Source organism: Manacus vitellinus, unplaced genomic scaffold, assembly GCF_001715985.3.
Source record: "Manacus vitellinus isolate BGI_N305 unplaced genomic scaffold, ASM171598v3 scaffold_32_pilon, whole genome shotgun sequence".
Classification (NCBI taxonomy): Eukaryota; Metazoa; Chordata; class Aves; order Passeriformes; family Pipridae; genus Manacus; species Manacus vitellinus.
Window position 1 is genome coordinate 7,159,164 of NW_021940460.1, and position 12,746 is coordinate 7,171,909.

General features: G+C 45.5%; 1 protein-coding gene across 1 annotated transcript; it reads right to left on the reverse strand.

Moving 5' to 3' along the window:
• Positions 1-1,579: 1,579 nt before the first annotated feature.
• NUFIP2 (nuclear FMR1 interacting protein 2) lies at positions 1,580-11,988 on the reverse strand. The gene is made up of 4 exons (XM_025895543.2): positions 10,355-11,988; positions 2,710-2,742; positions 2,105-2,159; positions 1,580-1,804 (listed from the first exon to the last, which is right to left on the reverse strand). The coding sequence occupies exons 1-3, from the start codon at positions 11,859-11,861 to the stop codon at positions 2,107-2,109; spliced, it is 1,593 nt and encodes a 530-aa protein (XP_025751328.1). The 5' UTR covers positions 11,862-11,988; the 3' UTR covers positions 1,580-1,804; positions 2,105-2,106.
• Between the last annotated feature and the right edge of the window lie 758 nt (positions 11,989-12,746).

Consider the following 12,746-nt stretch of genomic DNA (forward strand, 5'->3'; position numbering starts at 1 on the left):
CCAGGTCCCTTTCCACAGTGCTGCTTTCCAGCATCTCATTCCCCAGTCTAGACACACAGCCAGGGTTGCCCCGTCCCAGGTGCAGAATTCAGCACTTGCCCTTGCTAAACTCCATACAGTTGGTGACTGCCCATCTCTCTGATTTATCCAGGTCTCTCTGCAGGACCTCTGTGCCCTTGAGAGGTGACAGATCCTCCCACTTTAGTGTGGTCAGCAAACTCACTTAGTATCCCTTCGAGTCCTGTGTCCAGGTTGTTAATGAAGACTTTGGAGAGAGCTGGGCCAAGGATGGAGCCCTGTGGAACCCCACTAGTGACCAGACACCAGCCTGATGGATAAATCTAAGCACAAGGGGTATGCAAAAGTTTTGGGTTTATCTGCTTCCTGTAATGCCCCACAGGGTCCAGACTAATTTTAGGACACACCAACTGCTGCTGACCTTGATAACCAGGAGCCAGGATTCAGCCACAGAAACCCACAATGAGCATTGGGCATGTGTGGAGCTGGGGCTGGTCAGCAAACCCATTTCTGCTTTATTCACTTCTCACTCTTGCACTGGACCCTGTGACCGTTCCATCTTTTAAAAAAAACCCAGAAAAACTACCCAACCCCCAGATGATTTGGACACTCGACACAAGCTGCAATGGGACAGAGTGGGTTACACAGCTGGAGCCTGCACTCTGCTCAGCCTTCCCTACCACTGCTAGGAAGCCTTCCTTTCCCTGGGATTTTTTTTTTAATTATTTTTTAAATTATTATTTTCATTCCTAAGTCCTCCATTTTTTTGTAATAAAATATATTTTTATTAAGAGATAATTAGAAGCAGAGCCCGGAAATACACAGACTGCATTAAAATATAAAAGAGCATTTCCAAGGGGCAGGAAGCCCAGCCATTGGCGTTCTATGGACAAATTGAAAAGGATTCAAATTCCCATTTTTCTTTTTTTTTTTCTTTTTTTTTTTTTAAAATTTTTTCTTTTTTTTGTTATTTTTAATTTTTTTTTTTAAGAGAAAAAATAATTCAAGAAGGATGAAAGTTAGCAGAACTCAATTCCTCTTCAGTTTTCCATTGAAAATGGGAAAAAAATCCAGCACATTTAGTGTTAGGAGACAGACAGAGCAAATATGAAGCACCTACAGTTGAAAGCAGAAGATACTTTTTTTTTTTTTTTTTTTTTTTTTTTTCTTGCTCCCAGTAATACAATGGCATTAAACTGTGGGAACAGCAGGGGTTTTTGTTGTTGTTGTTGTTTTTTTTTCCCATATTAAATGCCTAAACAGATTGCTTATTTTTCCACGTTGTCTTTTAAAATGAAATAACTCTTCAGCTGCAATAGTCCAATGTGTAACAGGAGCCAGGTCAACTGTGTGACTTCACCATGCATCCTAGAACTGCAGTATTACCATCTTTCCCTCAGCAGAACGAGCTGTTTTAGACAATATCCCCCACATAGGATTGCTGCTTTACTCCTGGCAAAACATGCGGCTTATAATTCTCTGGAAAAAAAAAAGAAACTCTGCAAACTTCAAGGCGTTTCTCCAGCATTCAATGGAAAACAAACCAGAAAAAAAAAAAAAAAGAAACTAAATGGGGGAGGTGAAAGGGAAAGGGGAGATGAAGGATGGTGAATCATCCTGATTTCCCTGTGATTAGTGTGTCACTACAGTCACAGAACAAGAAACAGAAACCTTGTCAAGTGGAAATGCCTCTCCAGTGGGTTGCTGTTGCCCATGTAGACGACAGCAGGAACTTTGAAACCGGGCTTGTAATTGAGTCTGTATTCCTTAATCACTTGCATTCACTCTTTAAACAAAAACAAAACAAAACAAAAATGAAAAAAAAAAAAATCTATTCAGTACCGGAGATTAAATAATCACGTGTGTAGTCTCGTTGAAATAAATTTTCAGATTCCTTAAGAAGTCTAATTACTTTCAGTTGCCACTTTTAAATAACTATATATATATTTGTATATATTATCCTGTGATTCTAGTTATGGTTCCTCTGCTGCACTGAAGATTTAGAAGGAGCATAAAAGCCTTTTTGTCCCCCACGAACAGCACAAATGCTGCAGAAAGGTTATAACAGGCAGTCTTGTCTTGCTACCTTCATTGATCCGGGCGATCCATGGCTTCATCATAAGTGATTATCCTTTTGGGATCTGGAAAGAAAGCAGAATTCTAAGTTTTTGACAAGCTGAAGATAAACACAAGAGATCTGCATGGTACTTGTACCTTAACAGACCTTTTCCTTTGGACCCCCCTCCTGCCAACGCACCCCAAGCCTGGGCTGGCTCCCCCAGAGCAGCCACATGAGTCTCCATATGCAGCTCTTCCCACACAGAACCTCTTCTCAGGTGATTTGTGGGGATACACCAGAATAAAAGTTATTACTGGATGTGACACCCAGCACCAGAAATAGAAAGCAATTTTGTATACACATAGGGAAGAGTCATTAAATCTAATTCTGGTTTTATTGCTCCTGTAGAGTCTCTGCTTCTCTCTGAACACCCCACCATTATGGCACAGCTTACTGTCCTGAATTTTAGTGACATGAAACACGGATAAATCCAGACTACAAACTGCAGGCACTGAAGAATTGAACTCAGGCATCTCCAGACACGCAGACAATCCACTCTCATTCATCCCCCATCTCAACAGACAGAGCAGGACAGTGCAATTTGGTTTATTTATTCTTTCCAACACCCTTACCTTGCTTCTGCAAATTCCAAACCGCTTCCATTTCTGTGAAGGCAAAAGGAGAAAATCACTGTTATTATGCAGATTGATGTTACCATTAGAGACAACTTTAAACACACTTTAATCTCCCAAGTGTGGCACAACACGGCTGCGGCTGTGCCAAGGCTTTCAGACAGAGCCCACCCCATCCAGTCCAGCAGCACAGCTCCAGCCCATCCCGAATTTGACATGAATAATCCAACAACAAAAGGCAAAGGGATGGCTGTAACATGGTCTTAAGGGTCAGAGGGCCAAGCTGAGCATCAGAAATGTCACCACTGTTCCCCAGTCCTACAAATCACAATCTGACTTCAGGCTTTACTAATCCGACTCTAAGGCTGCTTCGCGTGTAACAGCCTCAACAAGGAGCCTGAAGAGATGATTTTTACGAGTTGATGTTTAGTGTGTGTGAAACCAGAACCGCAGGACATGGCAAGTTTCACATGGCTCACAGTGTGCATGTGCTGAAGCACACCAGGCAAGGACTGCTGTGCCAACATCACTGCAAAGCTGCTGCCAACACACCACCCGAGAGCAAGGTGTGATGCTCACACACCCGGTTGCCTGCTTGGCTTGAGGTTCTTTCCCCAGTTTACCTCTACAACATGTTTGCAGGCTGAATACAAATCCTCCCCAGTTCTCCCTGAAAAAGCACATGCTTTTGTTTACCTCAGAAATAAAAAAGTTAAACGCTCTTTTCATCCACACTGAGAAACAGAAGGCTCTTCCCTTTAAAATGTCCCACAAATCAAGTCACATCTTTAGAGAGTCATTCAAAATAACCTCATTTAGCCACTACAGAGGTGGAATTTTGTGAGCTAGAATATTTATGAAGGCACACTAACTGTACCCTGCGTCCAAATTTAAGAGACAAAATTTTTAATTTTAGTAGGAACACGACCTGCAAGAACCACCTTTTAAGTCTCCCTTCTGCCACAAAGGAGGGTGACAGGACCTTGGTGGGGGTTGGAACAGGGAATAGCACGGGATTATCAGGCTACACGGGATGTGCAGTAAAGCACAAAACAAGGCAATAAGTGAACTATCCGGCATGGGAAAGGAAGAAGAAAAAGCCCTACAAAACTCATGGCCTCAGCACGATGTGTGCCAAGTGTCACCTCCATCAATCGCGTCCCTTTTCCAACCCTTCATCTGTCCTTTGTCCTCTACAATCTCCAGCTCCCCAGGGCAGGAAATTGCATGCAAATAAATATTGCCAGCCCTCCCTGCACAATTAAGCCTTTTGTAAGGAAGGCCCCGGCAAAATTTTACGAGGTCTGTTATTTTTGCGTCACGACAACAACGGCAACATTTTGCACTTTCATGGGGGGGGGAACCTTAAGTGCTTTGGGAATAGTAGCCAGCCTCTAACACCCCCAGGGATATAAGCAGCCTGGTGAGGGACTGCCTCCCTCATCTGCCAGATGCAGATTCCCCCGAAGTAAAATGAACCAGCTACTAAAATTACCTCCCACAGAGCGAGTTTTCCATTCAGCGCAGTTAGATGCATCATTTCCTAACAGCTAAAGAGCATCTCCTATTTTAACAGCTTTCCCCAAAGGCTAGGGACAGAAAACTACTCTCGAGTTGTTGGTTGCTCCACATTAGAGCAATGTTTCAGCATCAAATACAAGGCAGAGCTGAAGCATTGCCCCACTACTGTATCCCACGTATAGACCACACCTTCTTGTGCTGTTCATTTGGTTGTAACTTCCCTGGACACCACAAGGATGTGAACTGCTTGTATTAAGACATGTCTGACAACAAGACAGATGGTGAGATACTATTAAGGACACACCAAAAAAACTTTTAAGTTGTCAAAATTCTGTTTAGATAAAAAAAACTAACAAACCAACAACTAAACTCTCCAACCTTTTCAGATTCAAATTTTCCTTCTCCTTCTTCAGAAAGAGAGGGTGTTGTAGAGTGTCCTGTAAATCCCAGATAGCTGGACACACTGACTGGCAGATACCTGGTTCAACCTCATAAAGCTACAAAATCAAAGACCATGGGGAAACAATGCAGTAATAGCTCTTTTTGAATATCATCTGCCATCGGCAGAGCAAGGTGCTCCCTTTCACATGTCCAGCAGCACAGGGACACAGGATAGTACAGGCTGACCAACTGAAACAACTTCACAGGGGAAAAAAAAAAATAAGACTTAGGTTAACAGCAATGCCAAACTAGGGAAAAAGTGTGTTTTCCTCCCAGTTCCAGGCTGTGGTCACCTACAACTGACACAAGGTGCTGTGACAAGTGCCATGGCCACTGTCACAGAGGTTGGACTGAGCTGGGGGACAGGCAGCTCAGCAGAGCCACCACTGCCCAATGCCTGGGTCCAGCCAAGCAGAGCAGTGAGCTCAAGGATGCAGAGTGGAATAAAAGACAATACCCATGAGCTGGGCATGCAAGAGGCTCTAAGCCTGCTTTCAGTCCTCCTTCCTTGGGCTCAAAGAGCTCTTTTCTTGAGCCTGTCTTCCCTGGATAAAGCTTTCAGAGCAGGTTTAAGCAAAGGACTCTTACAGTTGCTCACCCTACATGGGAAAAGGCACCACCAGCCCAAGCCCACCTCTCTCCGATACTGACCCCAAACCTTCATTGCTGCCCTTTCCAAAGACCTGACCAACAGACAAGAGCCACCGTTCCCAAAACAGGACAGGCAGCCAGGGAAATGGCACACTTTCCTCTCAGTGGACTCCAACCCAGCTGGATAAAATGCCACCAATAAACCCTTGCACAACCCAGCATCAAAGCCAGCCCTGCTCCAAGCCAGGGGCAGAACTAGGTCACCTCCTACACCCCTTCCAACCTCTGGTTTTCCAGGATTTTTTACAATTAGCTGGCCTCTCCACAGCCCTCTGGCTCAGGTTTCCTGAGGAACTCTCCGGGGCAGACAGCCCCAGTCACAGACAGCCCCAGTCACATCCACCTAAACAACTTTTTCTGGGGACTATCACTGAAACAAAGGGGTGGTGGAGGAAGGCTTTGATGTCAGGAACAGACTAAGGCACACTCCAGTGAATTGTGCTGGGATTCCTCATAGGTCAATAAACTTTATAGCAGGACTGGTACATAATCTTGGAAGGGAAAGAAGTGATAACTTGTTAAGACAGGCACTTTTACACACTTTTTCCTTGCTAGAGAGGCAGCCCCTGCAAACAGAAGTGTCTGCACAATGCCATGGAACTAGTTCTTTGTTCTTATAAATCTCACTATTGTCTCTAAAATAAAACACTAAAAACATAACAAAAAGGAACCATTCTCATCTGATTTTTCTGCTTCTACCTGCAGGACATAATGATTAAGTTTAGGGGATTGCTCAAGAAATGAAGCAAAGATTAAAAATTCCATGCTGTGGAGACTCATGGCTGTACTGAATACACTGTACTCATCCTGACAACTGGAAAGAGCAGAGACTCAAAGGAGAATTAAATCAGCTTTTGCCCCACAGCTCAGGCCCTACAAGGCCATAAGCAACAGAGTGAGACCCTTCCCACCAATGGGGATGGAAAACCAAGGCTCTTCCCACCCCCCCGATGTAAAGGATGAAAATTGCTGAATTCACAGCTCTGCTATTTCTTCTGACCCAGTTCACCATTCCAGTGAACGCCACTCCTGGCTGGCCCACGCTGCCTTGCTCTATTTTCCACGCTGCTCTTCTGCTTCTTCACGCGAGCAGAGATGCTGAGAAGGAACAAAGCAGCAGCACAGGCAGAAACTCGGGGGCAAGTCAGAAGAGGGAAACACTGCAGCTTCCTCTCCTCCACCCATGTGGTCTTTGCTGCTGTGCAGCTGAGCTGGAGGCCTCAATTATTTGCTTTTTAGCTCAGGACAAGCAAATTATTGAGCTTCCCACCACAAAGCTTGCCATCTAGAGCCCAGTGTCAGTGACAGCCTGGCCTGGAAGACTGCAACTGCCCAAACGTGACAGAATTCTGCACAGTGTTGACAATTATTCCGATACGAACCCTTTCTTCCAGCTGTCTCTAAAAGAAGGAATAAAGCAGTAAGAAGATGCTGGTTTCAACAGAAGTAAAGCTGAGATACAACCAGCCTCCTTTTCTGAAGGACCAAAAAAATCTGCAGGGACCAGTTTTACCTCAAAAAGATAAGGATTTTGGCAATGCCACACCAAGGCAGAAGTTCAACTCTAACCTAGATAGGGACAATGACCGCAAGCCAGAGCATCACTTCTTCCTGGTCCTTCTAGTCTGCCATACTAAGATACTGTCTCTGTCTCCAAGCACATCCACAGCAGACCCACAAGTGCTCAGCTAAATCAGATCTCCCTTGGCAAATCAGATTTGTCACCCGCGAGTGTTTCAAGGCACCGTCACAAACCCCGAGCGGCACGGGCTGTCAGTGAAGGCAGCCACATTGAGGGATCGTGTTTTACACTCAAGCAGATCAGATGATCAAGGGAGTCTTTCTGCCCTTTAAACAGAGGGGAAAAAAAAAAAAAGGAAGAAGCAGGGGCACAAGGAAACCAACAGCAAAAGCTTCCAAGAGAACAAGAAGGTGCACCAGCAGCCTTGCCTGAACGTTCCCAGTGCTTTGACTTCTGGGGAAAAAGCAATCCAGATACATGCAAAGGAGCACAGGAATCCTCCACTAAGACCTCACTGTGCTCTGCAATCACCAAGTCTCACACCCCAGTGGAGCCTCGCCAGCACCCAGGGCGCTGTGGTGGGCTAAATGGGATCCCTGCACCAGAGCCAGTCCTCCCTGTGTGCTACCTCCTCCATCCATCTTTCTACAAGGAAGCTGTGAAGCAATTACAATCCATAATGTCCCATGCAGTCACTGGGCAAATCACACACAGGAAAGCCTGGTTTGCTGGAACAAAGCTACCGAGTAAGCTGGAGACTTTCCCATAGCCTATTTACAGTCCAGGATGAGGATCCACACAACGTGGTCACAGTTACAGGCACAAACAGTGCACATTTGTGACAGACAGGTCAAAGCACACTACCACTCACATTACAGCCCATCCCTCACTGCAGCACCCAGAGCTTCATCCTTGCACTGAACTACTGCACTTGGAGGAGCTCAGGGCAGGAAGACACCGGGACCCCACCAGTGCTCCACATTCACTCCTGTCCTTGCCCCATGATCGTTTTTCTTTGTGTTCATAACCCCAGGGGGAGGGCAGATGTGAAGATCAAACTACCGAGACTTTGCTCAAAAGCAAACAGATCAATCCAAGAGGGAGAAGTTCACCCTCCTCTCGAAATCAAAACCAAACAACACGAGGACCCAACTGCCCGGGATGCCCTAACACTGACCCGGGCAAACCCACACACTCTCCCAAGCAGGGAGGAGGGGGAGGCAGTTTGCAAAAAGCAACTGAGCGAAATCATTCCTTTCCTACTGCAGGGGAACTGGTTGGCTTGGAGCAGGACCTCAGGAAAACAGCCCAAGATAAACGGAGCAAACGGTGTGGGAATTAACCACCGCACTGCTGTCCTGCAAACACACCCTGGCAGCTCTGGGTTGGAGGCATTTCCCAGCACACTCTGGGCTCTGGCTGTAGGACCACGGCCATGAAGAGGAGACAGGAGGCCCCGTTCCTCCAAATACTCCTTAACCCAACTCACCCCAAAAGTTAATGAAATGCAACACCCAACATCATCAGAAGTACTAAGAACTGGATTGATCTCCTGCTGTGTGAACCAGCAATCACGTTTGGGGACTAAATAGCAGAAAGACAAGCCTAAGCTCTTTGGAGCACCCCATCACTGCACACCACAACACATTCATCGTCTTTTACCCCCAAAGAAATCAGCAGAGAGGAGTGGTGGGGCAGGAACCCCAGGTTGTTCCTTCTGGATGCTCAAAGCAAGATGCTTCAGAGCAACAGCTCTAGAAGAAGAGCTTGGCATGCAGAAGAAGAGCAGAGAACAGTACTTCACGGGTGCTTCAGGTGGTCATTCCTGCCATTAAATGTAATTAACTCCTGTGTTTAGAAGAGCTAAACACAGCCAGGCTTTGAAGTTAACACCTCCTTGAGAGGACATGGGAAGGGAGTGTTCTTTATTTTCCTGTTGTTGCTATTGTTTTACTGGGATCTGTCTTCCACAGCAAGTGAGAAAGGGAGAGCTGATCAGCCTTGCTGGCTGTGAACAGTTGCTTTTCTACAAGTTCAGGCTGACAAAAACAAAGGGACAAACCGAAGCAAAGGAAATATTTGCAAACTTAAGATCACCTAGGATTTCTCTCCATGCTATGCTTCCTGGTACCCCTGTTTTCTGATAGGAAATTGGGATTTAAGCTGCAGGCAGACATAAGAATGAAAACAGAAAGCCTGCTTTAATGCTGGCATAGACTGAGATGAAAGGAGAGGACCCAGATAAAATCAATTGATGAATGCTGTTCTCAAGAATACTAGAGCTTGAAATGTTAACATTATAAGAGGGAGATGACCTGAAAAAAATATTTGGAGTTCTTATTTTTAAATGATTGGGCTTGTTATTACTAAAGGCAGGCATCTGAGTTTGCAAACTGGTAATTTAAGAACTTTGCAGTGGGTCAAAACACAGCAAATTTGCCAAAGCCAGCCAAATACCAACCCTCTGCAGAGGGGAGGAAGACATTATCCACATTTGTATGTGAATCAGTAAACAAAAAATGGATTATCACCTTGTTCCCTTCAGAGGGAGAGGGAAGGGGGTCAAATAAAAAAAGGAATTGCCCCTGTGTTGGTCAGGGGTGGGTAAGTAATGCCATCCCAAAAGGGAACACACAACCAGGCTCCTGTCAACACTGAGCCAGCACCAGAAGCCAAGAACTGCCACAAGACCTCAGAGCTTCTGAGGCTGAGGCTAAAGTAGAAAGCAAGCCATCCCACAGGCTTCCCTCTCCTCGTTCCCATTTTAAAGTGTCTGTATCATGTTTGAGTCATTTCAATCTCAAAAAAAAAACAGGGAGGAAAAAATAGGAGCTGGACTACAAAGGACTCCGTGAAAGCAATAAAATCACCTGAAAGATGTGGCTTACAAAGACAAGGAGAGAATTCAATCTGCAGCTTATAAAGGAGCTGATAAGAAAAGATTGGTCTTGCTGTTGCTGTAATATTCAAGAAGGGCAGGGGAAAAGTGTGTGTGGGTCACGCTTAGAAAAATAATCACACCTAGGGCTGTAGGGATAATTTTTTCTTCCTTCAAAGCCATGATTTCATGGTCTGATCTGCCCAGGGGAGAAGCTGCAACACTTTGGTGGTAGAGGTGTGAGCACAGACTATGAAGCTTTTTCAGTGACAGAATATCACCTGGTAAAGCTGGAACAGAGCGGGTGAACCTACACATTTAACTCCTTCCAATGCCGAGAGGCTTAGGAGGGCCTGCTAAGTATCATCCCTATCAACATCACTCATGCTTGTCCACGGGAACAGGGAAACAAATACCCCTTAACATTAATTAAACAATGGTTTGCGTAGCTTCCCAAATCGTTGCAGCCATGAGAGATATGCAAGCAAAAAAGAAAAGCTCATTTTTAAAGCAATCAGAATTGCTGGAAGGAATATATCACGTTAGAATATTGCACTTACAAAAACAAAAGTAAAAAAAAAAAAAGAAAAGAAAAGAAAAGAATGCCCTTAGGGAGCAAGTTAAGTCATTACCTTTAGTGTGATATAGAATAGCAGCCCTCAGGTCAAAAGAACCCCAGCTATCTTTCCTTTCTAGGCCTCTCTGGTACCTCTGTTCTTTGGCGGAGGATAGCAAATTGTTCGTGGGAGAGGCCAGAGGATTCTCTACTTCATAGTCTTTTGAAAGAAACACTAAAGCACCTTGGCTACCGGTGTCTGCCTTTTGTAGGTCACCTGTGTGATGCGACTCCAAAGCTAAGACACCACCCTCAACAGCAGTCCCAGGCTTAAGAATAGCACTAAGAATTTGAGGGCTAGTCCGTTTATCCAGCTCATAAGCCTTAGGAAACACAGGTTGTTCAGTTCCTGAGGGAGTGATTTCAGCACACTGCGAAACCAAAGTGGCAGGATATTCCCCTTGAAATGTCACTTCCATTAACTGATTATCGGCAGATTTCCCCACAACAGTTTCGGGTCCAGCACTGGGCTCGTTTATGAAAGACAAGCCCCACTGATTCTGGAAGATATCGCCCAGGTTCTGCTGATTCGTCTGCGAAGGGAAATCGACTTGCGCTGCGCCCAGGAGCACAGTTTGCATATTTGAAGGGTAGATAAAAAGGCCAGATTTCTTTTGTTCTAGAGCTGTCGAAGTTGTACTCATGTCCTGGGCTACTGACTCGGAGGAGGTCGATGGTACAGTACTAGCAGCAGTTGAGAGCAGTGGCTGGGTCCCTGGGGAATACACACTTCCATCGGTGCCCGCGAGGATCGGCCCATTGGAGAAGCTGGCAGAGGTGACAGATTTCATAGCAGACATGGGGACCTGGGACAGTCGACTCGATGTTTGGGCCTGAGCTTCCCCGGCAGATGACGAAGATGACAAAGACGACGAAGTGGATGGGGTTTGAGCTGCTTTGTTGAGGTTTTCTTTAACTTTACTTGCATAACTAATTTTGGGAACAATTTTAGCACTGCTATTGTCCACTGGAAAAACTGGGGGTGGTTTAAACAAGGTCCATGAGTCCTCTTTAGACGTAGCCGACGATGCGTGCTTCCCTTTGGGCCGGTCATCAAACTTCTTGCTGCTAATCCCAGGTTTGGCATCAGAGTTTTTCCGGGGTACATCCCCGAGCCCAGGCTTTCCCCGGCCTGCTCCACCAGCCCCAGCCTCGTACTTCCAAACAGGCTTAGTATTTTCAATTCGGTTCCCCTTTTGTTCACTATAATCAGGCTTGAAACTCTCAAGTTCCTGTTTCAAGGTTGGTGCACTGACCTCCTGCTGCATTATTTTGTCCTGTACTAGATTCAGGTTCTCACAACCCTTGGCACTGTTGCGCCTGCCTTTCCGTTTTTTAGGCGTAGTATATCCACTCTCGGAGCCACTGCCATCGTTATCGGCCCCTTTGCCTACGTAGCCATTGGTGATATAGCTGGAATTATTGGTTACCACGCCGTTTGGAATAGACACTCCCTCTGGCTTGTCCGAGGACTGGCCTTCTCTAAGTTTATTTTCATAGGACTTCTCATTCTTTTTGTCCATGCTATTTTTCTGAACGAAGTTCTTGGTTTTGATTCCAGCTTTCCCCAAAGCACTGGCCTTCACAGTCTGCTTTGGGGGGACATTAGAATCTACAAGCTGCTGGCTGCCATTGGGTACCCTGGATCCTGGGGCGGTGGCTTCATCAGAGCACAGGCCCTTCAGTGACACTTCTCTTTCTCCTGCGTTACCATTTAGCTCTCCGTAGCCTAGAAAAAAGCCAGAATGTGAAATGTTAAACTCTTTGTTGCACAAAGCTGTAATCAGTCCCAAACATATCGTTTCCTCAAGCAGACATTTTAAAATAGGAAAACATCCAGTCTCTGATGTACATCAGCATGAACTTATTTGCTGGAACCCACGGCAAGAAGGGTTAAGCAGAAAGTACCAGCAGTGACTGACTCACATAACTGGGTGACATATAGATACTATAACAAGGCAAAAGAAAATATAGATACTATTTCAGGAAAATATACTGTACTAAAGATCTCTGGCAGGCTAGAGAGCTATTTCATCAGCTACTATTTCCAGGTCACAGAAAGGAAAAAAAATTAATTCCCAGGATGCTTTGAGACAGAAGGATCCACTGACAAGGTCTGTGGAGGTTCAGAATCCACACTGTGAACAAGGGACAACTCCTGCCATCTCCATCAACTCTTGGGCCTGCAACACAAGCAGCCCTCATTCCCACCCTTGTCCCAAATGCCATCTCAGTAAATGGGGGGGTGGGGAGAAAAATAAAAAAGCAGGTTTTCAAAAGGGACATGTGCGAGTCCACTTGAAAGGTGGAGGGAGAGTGACTGCATCTTCTCTCTGCGTTTCAAGATAGCAACCAACACCTCCCTACACGTGCTCTTCAGCATTGAAAAGGTGATAAAACTGGGAGGA

Bases quoted from the DNA above. Each gene is read 5' to 3' on its own strand.
- NUFIP2 (XM_025895543.2), bottom strand. From the start codon at position 11,861: ATGGACAAAAAGAATGAGAAGTCCTATGAAAATAAACTTAGAGAAGGC. The intron at 2,743-10,354 runs GTAATGACTTAA...TTGCCTTCACAG, and splicing joins TATTCTATATCACACTAAAG to AAATGGAAGCGGTTTGGAAT. The intron at 2,160-2,709 runs GTAAGGGTGTTG...CTTTCTTTCCAG, and splicing joins TTGGAATTTGCAGAAGCAAG to ATCCCAAAAGGATAATCACT.